Below are 19717 nucleotides of genomic sequence, written 5' to 3' on the forward strand. Positions count from 1 at the left end.
GCTCAAGAATGATTTTCTTTTTCTTTTCTTTTAATCAAAATTAAATTTTTATCTTATCATATGTACAAACTGACTTAAAGAAATGAAACAAGTCCACATCAGTGGGGAGAAGAACAATAGTAAAAGAAAAACAATATCAAGAAAATACTGGAAATAATCCAACAACAACAAAAACTAGTGATCCATCAGACCAAGTTAAACTTAATCTACATCTGACTTCTCAAAAATCACTTAGCTTCTTTATCAATAAGTAAGCATTCAAGCTGTGCTGGATCATAAAACACATGACTAACCTTGGGAAATTGTATTAGGCATTTGCAGGGGAATTTCAAAAAGAAACTAGCTCCCGCTGCAAAAGTCCTTGACTTTAACTGAAGAAAACATTTCAACCTAATTGAGTTAGATGAGCCACATCAGGAAACAATTGTACTTTCATATCAACAGAAAAGGAAATCTCTTTTCTTAAACTAAGTTTTCAAAAGAACAAGCATTTCTATTTCAGAGGAGAAACACACAAAATAGGGTGACACAGGAAGTAATATTGTTTTGTGAAGTTTCAAGAAATTTTGATAAATCAAATTCTTCTTGCAGTGACAATACATCTGCCCCCTCTTCCTTATTTTCCTGTAAAACATTTTTATGCAAATAATAACAATTAGTAGTTACAATCTTGTCAGCTTCAGAAGACATCCAAACTTTGTTGAGATATTTTCTTAGTAGAATCTCAGAAGATAACAAATGGCTACTGAAAAATTTAAGAAATCTCAAGTTCCTGGCCCTAATCTGTTTTTTTTCTCTATTAATTCCAGCTGGCTATGGAGCAGTAAACTATCCTTGATCCCTGATGTTCTAACCAATTGCAGTATCCCAACTTCAGAGTCAACTGATGAGACATGACTGTCTTTGTTGGAGTCTACCCTCCATGTCCTCCAATTGACAACAGTCTGCTGGGAAAAGTCACAAAGGTGTGACACTTGATCCTGTATTAACTCTTCTGTCCTCTGAACTATTTTCCATTCATCAAGGACACACTTGTCTTGTTTACTCTTGATATTTATTTATTTACTAGTAAAAAAGGCCCGTTTCTGGCACAAATGCAACGGGCGCTAGCAAGGTTTTCCGCGGAGTGTGTATGTTTGATAGAGTGTCTGTGAGATTGACAGAGAGAGAGAGAGAGAGAGTGAATGTACAAGTGTGTGTGTGTGACAGAGTGAGATTGGTTGCGAGTGTGTCTGTGACAGAGTGTGTGTATGTGAGAATGAGTGTGTGCGAAATGAGCGCTAGCAAGGTTTTCCTCGGAGTGTATGTTTCAGAAAGAGTGTGTGTGAGAGACGGTGTGTGTGTGTCAGAGAGAGAAAGAGAGAGAGAGACAGAGTGTGTGTGTGTTTGTGTGAGAGAGAGAGTGTGTGAGAGACAGTGTCTCTGTGTGTGTGTGAGACTGTGTGTGAGAGAGAGGGACAAAGAGATAGAGACTGTGTGTATGTGTGTGTGTGTGTGTGTGTGTGACAGAGAGAGTGTGATAGAGAGTGTATGTGAGAGACAGAGAGTGAGTGAGTGACAGATCTGAGGACCCCCCCTCAGCCCCTCCCTCTCCCCTGCCCCCCTGCAGCCACCCATGTCCAGCGACCCTCCTCTCCCCCTTCAGCCACGGATGTGCAGCATCCCTCCTCGCTCCCCTGTGCCCCCTGCAGCCACCCATGTCCAGCGACCCTCCTCTCCCTCTGCCCCCCCTACAGCCACACATGTCCAGCAACCCTCCTCTTGTCTGCCCCCCCTGCAGCCACCCATGTCCAGCAACCCTCCTCTCCCCCTGTGGCATCCCTCCTGTCTCCCCTGCCCCTCCTGCAGGCACCCATCTGGTCTCAGAACCCCCTACCCACCAACCATCCTCTCCCCCTGCAGCCACACATGTGCAGCAGGCCTCCTCTCTCTCCTGCCCCCCCTGCAGCCACCCATGTCCAGCGACCCTCCTCTCTCCCTGCAGGCACCTATGTCCAGCAACCCTCCTCTCCCCCTGCTGCTACCCATGTCTAGCGACCCTCCTCTCCCCTGCCCCCTGCAGCCACCGATGTCCAATGACCCTCCTCTCCTTTCCCCTTGCCCCCCCTGTAGCCACCCATATCCAGTGACCCAGCTCTCTCCCCTGCAGCCACCCATGTCCAGCGAGCCTCCTGTCCCCCTGCCCCCCCCTGCAGCATCCCTTCTGTCTCCCCTGCCCCCTCATCTGGTCTCAGGACCCACTCCCCACCTCCCTCTTCCCTGCCCCCCGCTGCCACCCATGTCCAGCGACCCTCCCCTCCCCCTGCCCCTCTCCAGCCACCTATGTCCAGCGACCCTCCCCTCCTGCCCCCCCTCGGTGCATCACCCAAGTCCCTCCGCCTCGGCGCATCACCCAAGCCCCTACTCCCCTTCGAGCACATCAACCCCCTCGCTACCCGCAGGTGCCAATAAAAACACTGTCCGTCCTCTGCTGCTTGTCCTGTTGAGCAGCAGCGGTCTGTAAAAAAAGAAAAAAGGAAAAAAAAAGATTTTCAACCTGAAACGCGGCTCCGTAGACAGCCATCTGGCATTGGCTGTCGTGTCTGCATCCGCTCCTCCTCTGCCCTCTGATGTCGCTGCGCTCCTCCGGGGTCTTCTTCCAGGGGCAGTGACGTCAGAGGGGAGAGGAGGAGCGGATGCAGACACGACAGGCAATGCCAGATGGTTGTCTATGGAGCCGCGTTTCAGGTTGAAAATCTTTTTTTATTGCTTTTTTCTTTTTTTACCGTCCGCTGCTGCTGAACAGGAGAAGCAGCAGCGGCTGGACAGCGTTAGTATTGGCGGCTGCGGCTGGCGAGGGAGTTGATGTGCCCGAGGGGGGGTAGGGGCTTGGGTGATGCGCTGGGGGGGAGGGGCTTTGGTGATGCGATTCGCTGAGTGTCAGAGCTCCGCCCTCGACGTCATCACGTTGTGACGCGAGGGCGGGGCAGACACTCATGGAGAAAAAGCGATCTACACCACCTCAACTTTAGAACGTTGGGAGAATTGAGGCTTCATTAGAACGTTGGAGGTGCATTTTATATAGAGAGATAACATTTGTATCCCACATTTTCCCACCTATTTGCAGGCTCAATGTGGCTTACATAATTCCGTAAGTGGTGATTACCAGTTCCGGACAGGAGAAATACATAGTTGGGGTAAAGGGACAAATTAGGTTAGGTTACAAGAGGAAAGTTCATCCTATGATAAGAGCTAAAGGTAATAGGTTAAACTACATTCATGACAAAGAAAGCTTGAACATTGGTTTAGGTAATATAACTGGTAATAATTTAGGAGGTGAAGCCTAGTCCAAACTAGACTGGAACTTCTGAGGGGAGAAACCAGCTTGGGAAAACCCCACCCTAGGGGAACTCAAGGAAGTGTTGATTGGGGGGGGGGGGGGGGGGGAGTGTAGGTCAATCCCCCAAACTGAGATAGGCTACTAATAAGGAGTCCAATGGTAAGGACTTAGGAGTCCTGCAGTGGAACTACATGCCTATCCATGGGGCCTACTGCTACAGATGGACCTGCAGTAAATGATTTAAATTTTGCTTTGTGCTTTCCCATAATAACAATCAAACAGTACTTTACAACTAAGAGGAAACACCATCCAACAAGGGCCCTTCCAAGGCTTCTTGCAGCGTGGCCATTTTTTTTTGGGGTGGGGGGAGCCCTTACCACCACCCACTGAGGTGGCAGTAAGAGCTCCCGTGCTAATCCGGTGGTAACCGGGCAGTGTATGGCACTGTCTGATTACCACTGGGTACACACTGACACTACAAAAAGTAGCACCGGATATGATGGCAACTGGGGGTGGGAACCACTGCCAGGTTGCTGCGGTAGCCCGGCGGTACTTCCTTTTTAGCGAGCGGTAAGCCCGCATTTGGTTTACCTCTACTTTGTAAAAAGGGCCCTGAGTGCACAAAATACCAAGCACTGGTCACGTTGGTAAGCAGTGTGAGTCACAAAAATTAAAGGAGCCTCTTTTGGGAATATTTCACAGTTGATCAGAATAACCTTGCTACAAAGGATGATCAATTACAAAACGATCACAAACGTAACACTGGTAAAGTCTTCGCTTCTGGTTGAACAATGAAAGCTTCAGAAATGCATTTGGTAGTGTAGATGTTTTAAGTTAATTCAACAGGAACTAAGGGCTCCTTTTTATAAAGCGGCATTACCAATTAGTGGTGCATGAAATGCGAAGAAGCCCATTCAATTCCCATGAGCTTCTTCACATTCAGAGGTCCTTTTACAAAGGTGCACTAGTGTTTTTAGTGCACGCTAATGATTAGCACACGCTAAATGTTAGAGATGCCCATAGGAATATATGATACTAACCAGCTTATAATCGAACGAGAAAAACGCCCAAGTTCCGACCTAAATCGGGAGATGGGCGTTTATCTCACAAAAACGAAGAACGCGGTATAATCAAAAGCCGAATTTGGGACGCTTTCAACTGCACTCCGTCGCGGATGCGGACAAAGTGGACGGGGGCGTGTCGAAGGCGTGTCGAAGGCGGAACTGGGGCGTGGTTATCACCCGAACAGAGATGGGCGCCCTTCGCCGATAATGGATGCGTTTGTAGCTAGAATTTAGGGCACTTTTCCTGGACCCTGTTTTTTCACGAATAAGGCCCCAAAAAGTGCCCTAAATGACCAGATGACCACTGGAGGGAATCGGGGATGACCTCCCCTGACTCCCCCAGTGGTCACTAACCCCCTCCCACGACAAAAAAATGATGTTTCACAACTTTTTATTTTCACCCTCAAATGTCATACCCTCCTCCCAGGCAGCAGTATGCAGGTCCCTGGAGCAGTTGTTAGGGGGTGCAGTGGACGTCAGGCAGGTGGACCCAGGCCCATCCCCCCTACTTGTTACAATTGTGCTGCTTAATGCTTATTAGTCGTCCAACCCCCCCAAACCCACTGTACCCACATGTAGGTGCCCCCCTTCACCCCTTAGGGCTATAGTAATGGTGTAGACTTGTGGGCAGTGGGTTTTGAGGGGGATTTGGGGGGGCTCAACACACAATGGAAGGGTGCTATGCACCTGGGAGCTCTTTTACCTTTTTTTTTGTTTTTGTAAAAGTGCCCCCTAGGGTGCCCGGTTGGTGTCCTGGCATGTGAGGGGGACCAGTGCACTACGAATCCTGGCCCCTCCCACGAACAAATGCCTTGGAGTTATTCGTTTTTGAGCTGGGCGCTTTCATTTTCCGTTATCGCTGAAAAGCAAAAACGCCCAGCTCACACATTGGCGAATAAAACATGGGCGTCTATTTTTTTCGTTAATACAGTTTGGTCCGCCCCTTCACGGACCCGTTCTCGGAGATTAACGCCCATGGAGATAGGCGTTTCTGTTCCATTATGCCCCTCTAAATATCCAAACCAGGACACAAGTTGCCAAAACTCAAAGTTGTTGAAACTGAAATGCACTGCAAAGGCTACCCACACAATATTAGTATATGTTTCAAAAATTTTTTATATGAATACCCGCAGAATTTCCATTCATTGCTGCAAGTGATTATATCACTGCCTGGTGGTTCAGCACTTCGTTCATCGGGTAATTCTTTTTATATATTTATTTTTGATATGCTGATCAGATGATGTTAATCCTCCATTCACCTGCTATGAAATGTACCATACATACATGTAAACAGTAGCCAATGCTGCCAATGTAATCAACAAATTCACATGCACTTATCTTGTAATCCGTGTGCTCCGTCTTGTTTGAGTCAAAAGATATATTGTTCAATAGCCTCCCCCTATAAAGACGCCCGACGCCGCGGGTTTCAAAGATATTTCCTCAGGGACTCGGGTTTAAAGGCATTTCACAGGCAGCGTTATCCTGCTGCCGCTGACTTCCTTCCGTCCTTGTCTCAACCACATTTAGACTATATACCAGAGACTGTAGGATTTCTGGTATTAGTATCCATAGGAATATATGGACATCTCTAGTATTTAGACAACACATATTTAACATATGTGCTAAAAATGATAGTGCACCTTTGTAAAAGGGGCCCTCAGTGGACACTAATCAGTAACGCTGCTTTGTAAAAGGAGCCCTAAATGCATTACTTGAAGTAGTGTTCATATAAAAACCCTTTTCTTAATCTTGTTTCCCATCTAGTCCTGCCTGAATATGCTCTCACCTATCCACCCTTAATTATTTGTTTGTCCTTGAGATAGTCTAAATCCCTGGTTACTTACTGCACATGTATTCATTTGCTTCTTGAAGTTATTGAAATTTGTGTTATATTCTGTACATTATTTTGTTTTATTCACTTTATTGTTTGTTTGTAAGCCACATTGAACTCAAATCTATTTCAGGCTAATGTGGGGTATAAGTGTCATGAATAAATAAATATAAATAATTTGTTTTCCGTTACTCTGTCCCAAAGACAAGACCTCCTAAAGAGACCATCAAGCTCATTTTCGAAAGAGAAGAACGCCCATCTTTCGACACAAATCGGAAGATGGGCGTCCTTCTCACAGGGTCGCCCAAATTGGCATAATCGAAAGCCGATTTTGGGCGTCCCCAGCTGCTTTCCGTCGCGGGGATGACCATAGTTCACGAGGGCATGTCGGAGGCATAGCGAAGGTGGGACTTGGGCGTGCCTAGCACATGGGCGTCCTCGACCCATAATGGGAAAAAAAGGGATCCCTGACGAGCACTTGGACGACTTTACTTGGCCCTGTTTTTCTTACAACCAAGGCACAAAAAGGTACCCAAACTGACCAGATGACCACCGGAGAGAATCGGGGATGATATCCCCTTACTCCCTCAGTGGTCACTAACCCCTCCCACCCTAAAAAAAGATCTTTAAAAATATTTTTTGACAGCCTCTATGCCAGCCTCAAATGTCATACTCAGGTCCATGACAGCAGTATGCAGATCTCTGGAGCAGTTTTAGTGGGTGCAGTGCACTTCAGGCAGGCAGATGGACCCAGGCCCATCCACCCTACCTGTTACACTTGTGGTGGTAAATGTGAACCCTCCAAAACCCACCACAAACCCACTGTACCCACATCTGGGTGCCCCCCTTCACTCGTAAGGGATATGATAGTGGTGTACAGGTGTGGGTAGTGGGTTTGGGGGAGATTTGGGGGGCTCAGCACACAAGGTAAGGGAGCTATGTACCTGGGAGCAATTTATGAAGTCCACTGCAGTGCCCCCTAGGGTGCCCGGTTGGTGTCCTGGGATGTTAGGGGGCCAGTGCACTACGAATGCTGGCTCCTCCCGTGACCAAAGGGCTTGCATTTGGTCGTTTCTGAGATGGGCGTCCTTGCTTTCCATTATCGCTGAAAATCAGAAACGACCAAATCTAAGGACGACCTAAATTTCAGGATTTGGGCATCCCCGAGCGTATTATCGAAACACAAGATGGACGTCCATCTTGTTTCGCTAATACGGATTTCCCCGCCCCTCCACCAGGATGTTTTGCGAGGACATCCTTAGTAAAACTTGGGCGTCCCTTTCGATAATGCCCCTCCATGTTTAGCATCAGTTTTATAGACTGTTTTATTTTGCTAACTGGACTTCTGCTTTTGGTCATGTTAAATTGATTGCTTTTTTATGGAATTTGTCCCTGTGCCATCTTAGGCTGCCCTGTCAATACACTGACTCTCTCGTACACCAGCAGATGGATAAAAAGAGTTAGATGAATTCAGAGAGGAGTATATAATAGGGATATACTTTTGTTTGAAAAAACATGGGAAATGTGAACAAGATAACCCACATTGTTTCATGTCACTGTTAAACAAAAATAAGCAGAATTACACTTCATGCTTTTTCAGTAGTCATCAAAGAGGGCAGAAAGAGCACAAATTTCAAAGAGAGCACACGCTATAGGAATGAACTTACACTCTTTCCCAATAGTGCATACATATGTGCACGATCGGGAAAGAGTGCACCCTGTTTGCAACTAATGCTCACTCTGGTGGGAAGAGCGTGCCCTCTATTCAAACAGTGCACACTCTTTCCAAAATAAATAGAAGAAATGAACATTTTGTGAAAGAATACAAACTCTTAATGACATTGTTCCCATAATGAAAAACAAAACAAAACACAAAACTGAACAAAATGAACATAACCATATATGACTTAAAAACGACCTGCAAACTAACTAACTAACTTCCGCAAACTACTGAAGACCCATCTCTTTAATAAGGCTTACCACAAAGATCAACAAACATGAACAAACACAACTCCTTCACATATATTCTGAAATGTCTTATAATATCTGCTTGTTATACTATTATCATGTTCTTTTCTTTTTTCATAATCATGTTAACTAAGATCCTTCTATAATACTAAATGTATATTTTCTAATGATATTTCCACCATTCATGATGTATTGTAAGCCACATTGAGCCAGCAAAGAGGTGGGGAAAATGTGGGATACAAATGCAATAAATAAAATAAAATAAATAAATAGCACAAAATGAAAGTGTTTTTGGTTGCACATCCCTAGAATCTCCCACACGTGATCTGGGAACTGTGCATGTGTTACAGTCCTCCTCAGAATGTAAGAACATCTATAGGAATAGAAATCTGTAGCAGTAAATGTTACCGCGTTTGCTTTTAAATTCAACCTGGGCCCTGGCTGCACATATCTTGCAGGAGTACAGACTGTAAGTCATTGTTACCCCCACCTCCCTCCACCTTAGTAATAACACTGTGTACACTACTGCTTTCCTTAAATAAAATCTGATCTCACTTAAGCATTCTTAAGGGGCTTTTTTACAAAACAGCAGCTATATTAACTTAACAAGGTAAATATGCTAATTATTTTGTGGCATAGTTCTTTTCCAATTACTATAACGTTGTAGTTGTAATTTAACCTTTTAAATAGAACAATCTGAAGGTGTCAGTGCCAGGTCCAGATTTAGACATTGGCATCTGATTGGTGTGCCAAATTTTGAAGGTGCCAAAAACCCGGGCTAAACAGGATCTTGATTTTCCATGCTTTATGACCACGCTCTAAGATCTCTGGAGGGAGTAACCTCCTCTCCCCATTGCTCTCTGGCCCTACCCATGGGCTCCAACATCTTAAATCTGGCCTTGGTGAGTGGGAAAAGAGGAAAAGAAGTGGAAAGAAAGAAAGGTCAGACCAAAATGATTCAGCTCTACTTCAACAGGTGAAGAAATAGCAACAACCCAGAACCCACATCTCCCTGTCTTCGTTATTGCACATTACTTACTGGCCCTATGTATAAGCAACGGTACAGTTTATGACCTACCTCCTGAAGGCCCTTTCTCCAGTGAAAAGATTTTGGTGGGATCGACCAGGAGATGCTGTTGAGCCCTGGCTATGTGCAGACAATAAGCTGTCTGTTTCAAAGTGATGCCCGCCTTCACTGTCAGATCGCTGGTTTGGGCTTTCTAAAAATTCCCCATCATTCCAGGCGCCCACGGTACCATCCATAGTCTGGTATCTCAGCTCAATGGTAACACTTGTCTGAAAAAAAAATGCAGAAAGGCAAGAATAAATTTTAAAGTCCAGCAAAAAATATTTATTTATAAAATGTTGTATATCCTTTCCTTAGAAAACGTCTGTTCAAGATAGTGTACAATTATAAACAAACAATATTCAAGAAGAAAAGGTATGAAATTCTTTAGTAATATAAAACCTATTAAAAACAATTAAAAATACTTAGAGCACATAAAATGTGCTATGAATCTCCATCATCAGCTCATCCTACATGGTATTTCAATCCCTTTCAAAAATGCCACAACGTAATGTCCCCCAGGATCCAGCTGGCAAACTATTCCACCACCCAGCCACTACAACCCTATGAGCCATTTTTCTCATTTCTCGTTCCCCAAATCGTTCTTACCTGGGGCTACTAATACAATACTACAATACTACATGAGCCCAAAACAGAAGGAGAGTGCCAAGAGCAACCTTTATTCAAGGCGGTGTTTTGTCTAGCAATTTCCTCAATGAAAGATTATAAAATATAAGAGACCACAGTTTGGTTTTTAGTATCAGCTGCCGCCTCTTGGTCGGAATACACTGAGAATGTTTCTGTGAAGACCATAATGTTCTCCTTAAAGTATATGTTTGCAGGTGTTCCCATAACTACATTTATCACTAAAGTTTAACACGGGATATTATTGTGTGGTAGTTGCAAATTCTACGCAGCACAATTTTTAATTGTAGGTCATCCATTAGTTCCTATTAGTGTGTGGTACTTGCTGCGAGTTAATTAAGTAGGAAGTACATGGTTCCACATTAACAGTGCATTAGCAAGTTAGCACACTGTGAGTGCAGCATGCTACCTGGAAAATGCTTCCATGCCCATTCCACACCCATGCCACACCCTGTGACAAACCCTCCCCCCCCAAACAAGTAATGTACAGTGTAATACTTGCTAACAGGCAAACTACCACAAAACCTTTTAATAAGGTCTCATGGTAGCCTGTTTCCCTGTGTTAATGGGGCATTAAGGGGCTGATGCACAAAACTATTGCCGGTGTTAACATGCTGTTAACGCCGGGTTTGTGTGTACGTTATGCAGCACCGAAGGCTCAAAGGGTTCGAGCGCCAAATTGTATTTAAATGGATTTTGATGACATCAAAAGTATTCACTCTCAATGCACAAAAGAAAGTGCTGCAAGACACAAAAGGAAAAGATGGCCAGTAAAGCCGAAAAAGTACTGCCAGGTCAGGGGCAGTGTAGAAGGTGTTCAAAAGATTTCTTGTCAATTTCTCACACTGAACTGTGGTTTTATCTTCTTTTGCAAGCAGAGGGAGACAGTGCTGATAGCGAGCGAGGGATGAGGGTGGGCCTTCAAAACAACACAGCTCCCTACGGTTATAAAATAAGGCAAGTATTTTATTCAGTTAATCCTGAAGCCGGTTACTTCACAGGGTCAGGTACAGTCTCTTCAATTCTATGAAAAGTCTCAAAATGGGCCTGTGGCTGATAGGGCCCAAACCACAGTGTATAAGCTCTCTCTCTAGGTTTCCAGGCCTGGCTCCTGCCAGACCTCAGAACAAGGTCTCCAAGTCTTCAAATCAAAAGGTTGGCTCACCTCAGACAAGTCACACTAGCTAAATGTACATCATAAAGGCATATGCTGGGGCTTCAGTTCTTCCTTCCCAAGGTCTCCTGCTTAACCTCACTCTGATCCTGCCTTTATACTTCCTGGTTCCTATCCTTTCGGCTTACTGTTACCATATGGCACCAGAAAAAGGCTGCTGAAAGGACAGGAACCAGGAAGTATAAAGGCAGGGTCAGAATGAGGTTAAGTTAGGTGTACTACGCAGTGGCGTAGCCAGACCTGACATTTTGGCTGGGCCCAGAGCTAATATGGGTGGGCACTATATATATATATATATATATATATATATATATATATATATATATATATATATATTAATAAATTCCACCTTGAACGTTCTGAAGCTCACTCCAAGGCAGAGAAGCTCACTCCAAGGCAGAGAAGCACAAAAATCCTGTAGTCTTCATAGGCTAGGACCAGTCACCCTCACTCATAGACCCGCCCTCAGCCACGCCCCATCTGTACATAAAACGCTACCTCAACATTCTGAAGACAACCTGCTGAAGCCATCTGCAAAATCCCTAAACAGTTCGTAAGTTCATGGTGGTGAAGCCATCCAACTCACCATGTCTCTCTGCCCCGCCCTCGAGGGCGGAACACAGAGAGTAAAGGGATCCATAAAGGCACCCCTACCAACTGGCAACCCCCTCCAACAAACAACGACCCAGGCAGGGGGAGTGTTTCCGTACTCCTCCCCCTGCCTAGGAATCGCTACAGACTGCTGGCAAACTCCCCAACCACACGACCACAAAAGCCACCCGCAACCCCCCCACACACACACACAAACACACACGCAAACACACACACATATAAACACACACATACGCAAACACACACACACACGCAAACACAAACACACACACATGCAAACACAAACACACAAACACACACACACACAAACACACACACACGCAAATACAAACATACAAACACATACATACGCAAACACAAACACACACACACGCAAACACACACACACACAAACACACAAACACATACAAACGCAAACACACACACACACAAACACACACACACACAAATGCAAACACAAACGCAAACACACACACACAAACACACAAACGCAAACACACACACACAGACGTACACAAACACAAACACATACAGACACACACAAACACATACTCACACACACAAACACAAACACATACAGACACACACAAACACATACATACACATACACACACAAACACATACACACACAGACACACACAAACACACACAGACACACACAAACACAAACACAGACACACACAAACACACACAAACACACACACAAACACATACACACAGACACACCCGCACACACACACAAACAAACACATACACACAGACACACACGAACACACACACACATAAACACACACACACAAACACACACACATAAACACACACACAAACACACACAAACACACACACACAAACACACACACACACACACACAAACACACAAACACGCAACACAAACACACACGCAACACACACACGCAAACACACACACAAACACACACACACGCAAACACACACACACACACACAAACAAACACACACACACACAAACACACACACACAAATGCATACACAAACACACACAAACACACACACATAAACACATACACATACACACAAACACACACACAAACGCAAACACACACATAAACACACACACACAAACACACACACAAACGCAAACACACACACAAACACACACACACACAAACACACACACATAAACACACACAAACACAAACACACAAACGCAAACACACACACAAACACACACACACAAACACACACACGCAAACACACAAACGCAAACACACACAAACGCACACACATGAACACACACACAAACGCAAACGCACACACAAACGCACACACACAAATGCACGCACACAAACACACACACACACACAGAAACACACACAGAAACACACACACACAAAAAACACACACACACAAACACACACACACAAACAGCCTCGACGGTGCACCTCTAAGTGCCCCCCTGCCACATTGCCACAACAACCCATGCAACGGGGCATCAGAAAGCCCCTACCCCCTTCCCTCCTTGCCGCATCACCCAACCCCTCCCCCGCCGCTTCACCAAGCCCCTCCCCCCCACATCGACCGCCTCACCACCCGCGACCGCTAATACAAACTCTGTCCAGCGGCTGCTGCTGCTTCTATTCAGCAGCAGCAGCAGCCCGTACATAAAGAAAACAAACAAACAAAAAAACAACCTCCTAAAATGCACCTCCGTGGAGAACCATCTCACATTGGCTGACGTCTCTGCAGCCGCTCCTCCTCTCCCCTCAACGTCAGTGCCCCTGCCGGAAGACCCCGGAGAAGCGGCGAGACGTCAGAGGGGAGAGGAGCAGCACATGCTGAAACTTCAGCCAATGTGAGATGCTTCTCAACGGAGGTGCGTTTTAGGAGGATTTTTTTTTTTGGTTTTCTTTATGTACGGGCTGCTTCTGCTGAATAGCAGAAGCAGCAGCCGCCGGACACAGTTTGTATTAGCGGTTGTGAGTGGCGAGGGGGTTGATGAGGGGGGAGGGGCTTGGTGAAACGCGAAGGGGGGACAAGGGGCTTTCTTTGGGTGCTGCGCCGGCTGGGGGGGAAGGGGGGTCTCGCTGGACATGGGTGACTGGAAGGAAGCAGGGGGAGGGGAGGGGAGGGTCGCTGCACATGGGTGGCTACAGGGGAGGCAGGGGACAGGGAGATAGGGATGGGGCTCCACACACCACAGGGGTGGCTGCAAGGGGGATGGGATACAGGATGGACACTGCAGGGCGGGCAGGGGGACAGAAGGGTTGGTGGTCATCAGGGGGGACAGGTGGGTCGATGGACATGGCTGGCCACAGGGGAGGAACAGGGCAAAAGGAAAGGAGTGTCCTCAGACATGGGTGGCTGCACAGGAGAGGAGGGTCGCTGGACATGTGTAGCTGCAGGGGGGGCAGGGGGACAGAAGGGTCGCTGGACATGGCTGGCTGCAGGGGGGACAGGGGAGAGAGGAGGGACGCTGCACATGCGTGCCTGCAGAGGGACAGGAGGGATGCTGAGGGGGGGGGGCGGCCTGAGACAACATGGGTGGCTGCAGGGGGAGCAGGGGAGACAGGAAGGACGCAGCAGTGGGAGAGGAGGGTTGATGGGCATGGGTGGCTACAGGGGGATGCTGGACATGGGTGGCTGCAGGGGGAACACGGGGAGAGGAGGGTCGCTGCACATGCCTGGCTGCAAGGGGGCAGGAGAGAGGGAGGGGGTGAGGGGGTTCCTCACACCACACACGCAGTCACTCATTCTCTGTCTGCCACATACACTCTCACTCACACACTCACTGTCTTTGTCCCTCTCTTTCACACAATGTCACACAGAAACACAAACACTGTCTCTCACACACTCTCTCTCTCGCACAAACACATACACTCTGTCTCTCTCTCTCTCTCTCTCACATTCTCTCTCTGACACACACACTCCATCTCTCACACACGCTCTTTCTGAAACATACACTCCAAGGAAAACCTTGCTAGCGCCTGTTTCATTTCTAACAGAAACGGGCCTTTTTTACTAGTATATATATTTTAAGTTCCTCATTGCCCTAAGCAGTGAAACATCTACCCCACCAGACCAGAGTCATCAATTTGATTACAACAGTAATCAAAATGCTGGCTGGTCATGGTGGTGGGCTTCTGGGTGGGGGTGGGCTCTTCACTGCAGGGCAAAAAAGGTATACTTTAATCATTAAATATATACATTTTTTGCCCTAGGCAGTGAAGTGCTTACCCCACCCAGAAATTCCCCAACAATAAATTTTAATTCTGCCCAGGCCCCAGCTAGCTTAATTAAAAAAATGTTAAAAATTATGATGTAAAAAGTTTAAAACAAAACGTATTAAAAAATTTATTACCTGTAGTGCTGAGCTGGGCTCAGTGGGCTGGCAGCTGCTTGGCAGTAAAGTTGCACCACGACAGTTCGATTGTAATTTTATATCACACTCACTATCTCAAGATGGACGGAGTGGATCGAGAACGAGGCTGTGCGCGCCGCCATGCACAGCCGCTGGATACCGTGTAGGATGGAACAACATCATCACTCTGTCATCTGAGTCATCAGCAGCACGCAGCGGCCTCAGTGCGGAAGAGGACATCACGCACGGGGTTAGAGGTCTGCGCCTGCGTGCCGTGCATGCCGTCTGCCTCTGCCTCAAGCCTGAAAGGTAGGTGGGCTGGCTGGATCAGCTGAGCGGGCGCCGCTACGCTATGGCTACGAGAGAAGGCTGCTGCAGTTTGTGCGCTTTTCAGCCACGTTTGTTTGGGTGGGCGGGCGGGCCTGAGCCGGCATTGGATGGGACCCATAGCTACGCCCCTGGTACTACGTTATAGAACACGCTTAGTGAATTGTGCATGTAAATTCTAATTATTGCCAATTAGTGCTCATTATTACTTGTTAAGTGCTGTTACCAATGATAATTAGCTTGTTAAGTCAATTAAGTTATACTTGTTATAGAATATGCCTGAATTTCGGCACGGATCTCTAGGCGCGCTATATAGAATCCGGAGGTATGTGCGAAAGATGTTCTTTATGAAAGGTTTTTCCACTGGTATAAAATAGAAGAAACCTTTGCCTAAATCAGGCTCAGAAAGTGTTACTGGAGTTCGGCATCCTTGGGATTCACTGATGATTAGGAAGTGTCACAGCTGACTGGCTGACAGCAGATCACAGATTTGCTGAGTCCAGCTTTATTCAAATTGTCTAAAAACTATTCATGGTAATCCATGAGAAAGGACACAGCGTCAGCCACCACTCCATCTCCATCCACTGCTCAAACACCCCCAGATTCTCTGTATATCCTTTTGCCCCCCCCCCTTTTTTTTAAATAGTACTGTCCCTTCTGAATACTGATCTCTGAAATCAGGGCTGGAAGGCAGTAAAACAGGGATTTGAAGTAGAAATGGGGGAGGGAGAAGCATTTTAGTTTATTTTAGCAAAATGGATTTTTCCAGATAGCTAACAGTAACAATAGAGGGGAACTCGAGGCATGTGTATGTGATGGGTCTGGTGGTTAGTTCAGGGGGATCTCATTTGCAGGTGTGCTAAGCAAGTCCCCTATTGTTCGGTGGTTTGCCAAATTTAACGAGCAGCCGTGAAATATCCATGAAGCACAGTGTTGGAGGAGTTCTTCAGGTAGTAAAACCGATAATTAGATTTCAATGCAAGAAAATGAGAAATGTCCCTTGTTTAATGAAACAGCAGCCTAGCACGTTTGCAAATGTGATGGATTTAGTATAGGCATTATGTTTAATGCAATTCTGTCATTCAGGCTCTCACGCTTGAAATTGGTATAAAAATGAGTTTTCACACTACAAATCTGATTCATCCTTTAGGCAGAGAATGGGTAAATGACTTTTGTGAACTGGTTCCTATAATTGATGACCTCTCCCTCTGCAGCTGATCTCTGCAGGTTGGCAGGTTGGCTTTGACCATTTGCATTTTTACAGTGCTGGAAATGTTTAGCTTGAAAGCACAGGCTTTTCAGTCACACTATGGGAGCATCTCTTATCATCATAACAGCTAGCCTTAGCAGGTCTAAAATAGATTTTTAAAAAAATAGAAAAAGAAAATAAGTAACTATCCATATATGTGGATACTTCTTATCTTCCATGGTGCAGGATAAGGAGAGAGTTGCAAGTTTGGGGAAGAATTTATGGAGTACAATTGTCTATTCTCTCCAGTGCTGTTACTATGGATACCACACTGAAGAAAAGGCATGGGATGCAGCATAGTTACAGTATAACTCCAGTGACTTGCTGAGTTATCTGATTCACAGCTCCGTGCTTAACTCATCATATCCCACAACCTGTTGCACATAGATGGTATATACAGAAGTACTGTGTAATATTTTACAGGTCCAAAAGATATGCTCTTCATCACTGGCAGAAACCTTCCATTAGATCAAGCAATAACACCCAAAAGGTGTCCAACTTAAATAATCAAAAATTCAACTTGAATCATGCAATAGTTTTGTCAGAAATTTATATCATGACTCTCCCCTTCTGGGGTTTCCCCAACCGTCCCATGAAGAACACTGAGGCTCACCCCTCCTTTCTCTTGGAAAACATCCCCCTCCCCCACTTCACAGTTTCCCACCTTTATCAACCTTTCAGAAAGCTGATTGGTTGGAGCTGAAACATCTGATTGGCTGCTTGAATTGAAACCCCAGTTTCTTGGACCCTGAAGCAGCAAAGCGAAACATTAGCCACCATTGGTCCTGGGGAAGTTGAAAAGCTGGTTTGTAATGAAGTTTTCTAAGATAAGTGTGTATTATATAAATATCTGACAAAACTGTTGCACGATTTAAGTTGAATTTTTGATTTTTTAAGTTGGATACCATTTGGGTGTTATTGCTTGGACAATATTTTATAGGGCAATTTTTAGAATGTCTACTTTGGGTCAAAGTCTGCAAGTATTATTTTAGCTGCAAACTTTATCATATTTCAAAGAGAGACTGTGCACTTCCTTTTGCGTTGCAGCTGCCAAGTTTTGCACCTCTTTTTGTGCAGTTAAGGGGTAGATATTTAACTGGTGGAGGTCAAATTTTTTTTTAGCTGCTGGCGGTGTTATTCCTAGATAAGCAATGCTGGGCCATGTCCAAGCACTGGCATTGAAGATCTGGGTTTATGCGGCTCACTATCTCTTATACGCTTAAGTGCAATATTCAGCTCTTAACTGCCTAAGCGATACCATATAAAGGTCGGTCTGACTTGTATGGGGTCTGATATGGCTGCATAAATTAGGATGTTAAGTGCCGACTTTCATTTTGTGGTTAGTGGTGATATGGAACAGACTTCCCGAGCCCATACGCCATGCGCCCTCCCTGCCCATCTTCAAGTCCTTACTCAAGGCCTATCTCTTCTCCCTTGCTTTTGGCGCCTAACACCTTCCCCATTCCTGTTACCTACACTGACTACGTAGTCTGTTACCGTTAGATTGTAAGCTCTCTTGAGCAGGGACTGTCCCTCCCCGTGTTTAAACTTGTACAGCGCTGCTATTCAGCGATACTAACCAGTTATGTGCCACTGAATATCCTGCACAAGTGATTTAACCAGCCAAGAGCTGGCTGGTTAAATCACTTTGAATATTGACTCCTAAACATTCTATTGAAAATAGAGCATGTAGAACTGAAAATATAATCTACATTAGTCTTCGATCCCCCTAAAGCACAACCCTAACTAAAAGTACCTGCTAGGGGTGTGCACAGTAAAATGTTTGTTTGTTTTGGACTTTTTCCCTGATTTTCATTGATTTCTTTTGTTCCACACATTTTGGGAATAATTCTATAAGTGGACACCTCAATTTAGGTACCCTGAGCACAGATGGTGAGAGAAATTAAGATTACAAGCATTGCCATACTGGGAGAGACCGAAGGTCCATCAAGCCCAATCTAGGTCACAAGTACCTGGCATGAACCCAAGTAAAACAGATTTTAGGCTGCAAATAGGCAGTGAATTTTCCCAAATCCATCTTAATAATGGCTTCTGGATTTTTCTTTTCGGAAATTATCCAAACCCTGCTAAGCGAACTGCTTTCACCACATTTCCCTGAGAATGAATTCCAGAGTTCAATTACTCATTGAATTAAGAAAGATTCTCTCTGATTCATTTTAAACTTACTACTTAGTAGCTTCATTGTGTGCCCCCTAATCCTAGTATTTTTGGAAAGAGTTAATAAGTGACTCATGTCTACCCGTTCCACTCTACTTAGTATTTTATAGGCCTCTATCATATCTCCCCTCAACTGTATTTTCTCCAAGCTGAATAACGCCAGCTGCTTTAGCCTTTCCTCATAGGAAAGTCATCCCACCCCTTTATCATTTTTGTTACTCTTCTCTGTACCTTTTCTAATTCCACTATATCTTTTTCGAGATGCGGTGACCAGAATTGCACACAGTATTAGAGGTGGAGTCACACCATGGAGTGATACAAAGGCATTATAACATTCTAATTTTTGTTTTCAATTCTTTTCCTAATAATTCCTAACATTCTATTTGCTTTCTTAACCATCACTGCACACTGAGCAGTCTATGTTATAATGGCATCTGGGTGGGGGAGTGTCAAAATGGTGGCAAGGCTTCTGGCAGCATGAGTTCATGCTCTGACTAGGCCACAATTCCGTAGCTCTTACCTTGTTTCCTGCTGTAGTTTCTGATGCTCCATATGAAGAGGAAAGGACAGGTCTGGGCAGTTTCATCTTCACCCTGAACCTCCTCGCCAGTACATCTGCATATGGAGTGGTACGACGTTGGTACCCCTGTGAGTACATCGAGAGGCCCCACTGTATTGGAAGATGTGGAAGAGTCTTCCATTCTGTGACTGGAGGTTTCTCTCTCCCCTGCTGTTGCTAACCCTCCCCTGTGTCCAGATTCTGCTCCTGCTAAGTCTGCAGAGGCTCAGGAGATGGAAGGCGCTTCTTTGAGCCTCATAAAAGAGAAAGCTTGTTTGTAGAGAAAGTTGACTGTGAGGTCCGTTGAAGGGCTTGGTGGTTTTTCACTGCCCTCCATGGGGGTCACTTTGGAGCACATCTGGAAAGGACTTCAAACTTTAAATAAGTC

The 19717-nt window shown here is 45.4% G+C and overlaps 1 protein-coding gene across 4 annotated transcripts in view; it reads right to left on the reverse strand.

Annotated features, from left to right (window-relative positions):
• The window catches only part of OTOF (otoferlin), a 762055-nt gene that overhangs the window by 326298 nt on the left and 416040 nt on the right, over window positions 1-19717 (reverse strand). For all 4 annotated transcript variants that reach the window (XM_030198653.1, XM_030198655.1, XM_030198656.1 and 1 more), the window contains exon 5: window positions 9261-9478. In XM_030198653.1, coding sequence (XP_030054513.1) covers window positions 9261-9478 — 218 coding nt within the window. The remainder of the gene's footprint in view (window positions 1-9260; window positions 9479-19717) is intronic.

Source organism: Microcaecilia unicolor, chromosome 3, assembly GCF_901765095.1.
Source record: "Microcaecilia unicolor chromosome 3, aMicUni1.1, whole genome shotgun sequence".
NCBI lineage: Eukaryota > Metazoa > Chordata > Amphibia > Gymnophiona > Siphonopidae > Microcaecilia > Microcaecilia unicolor.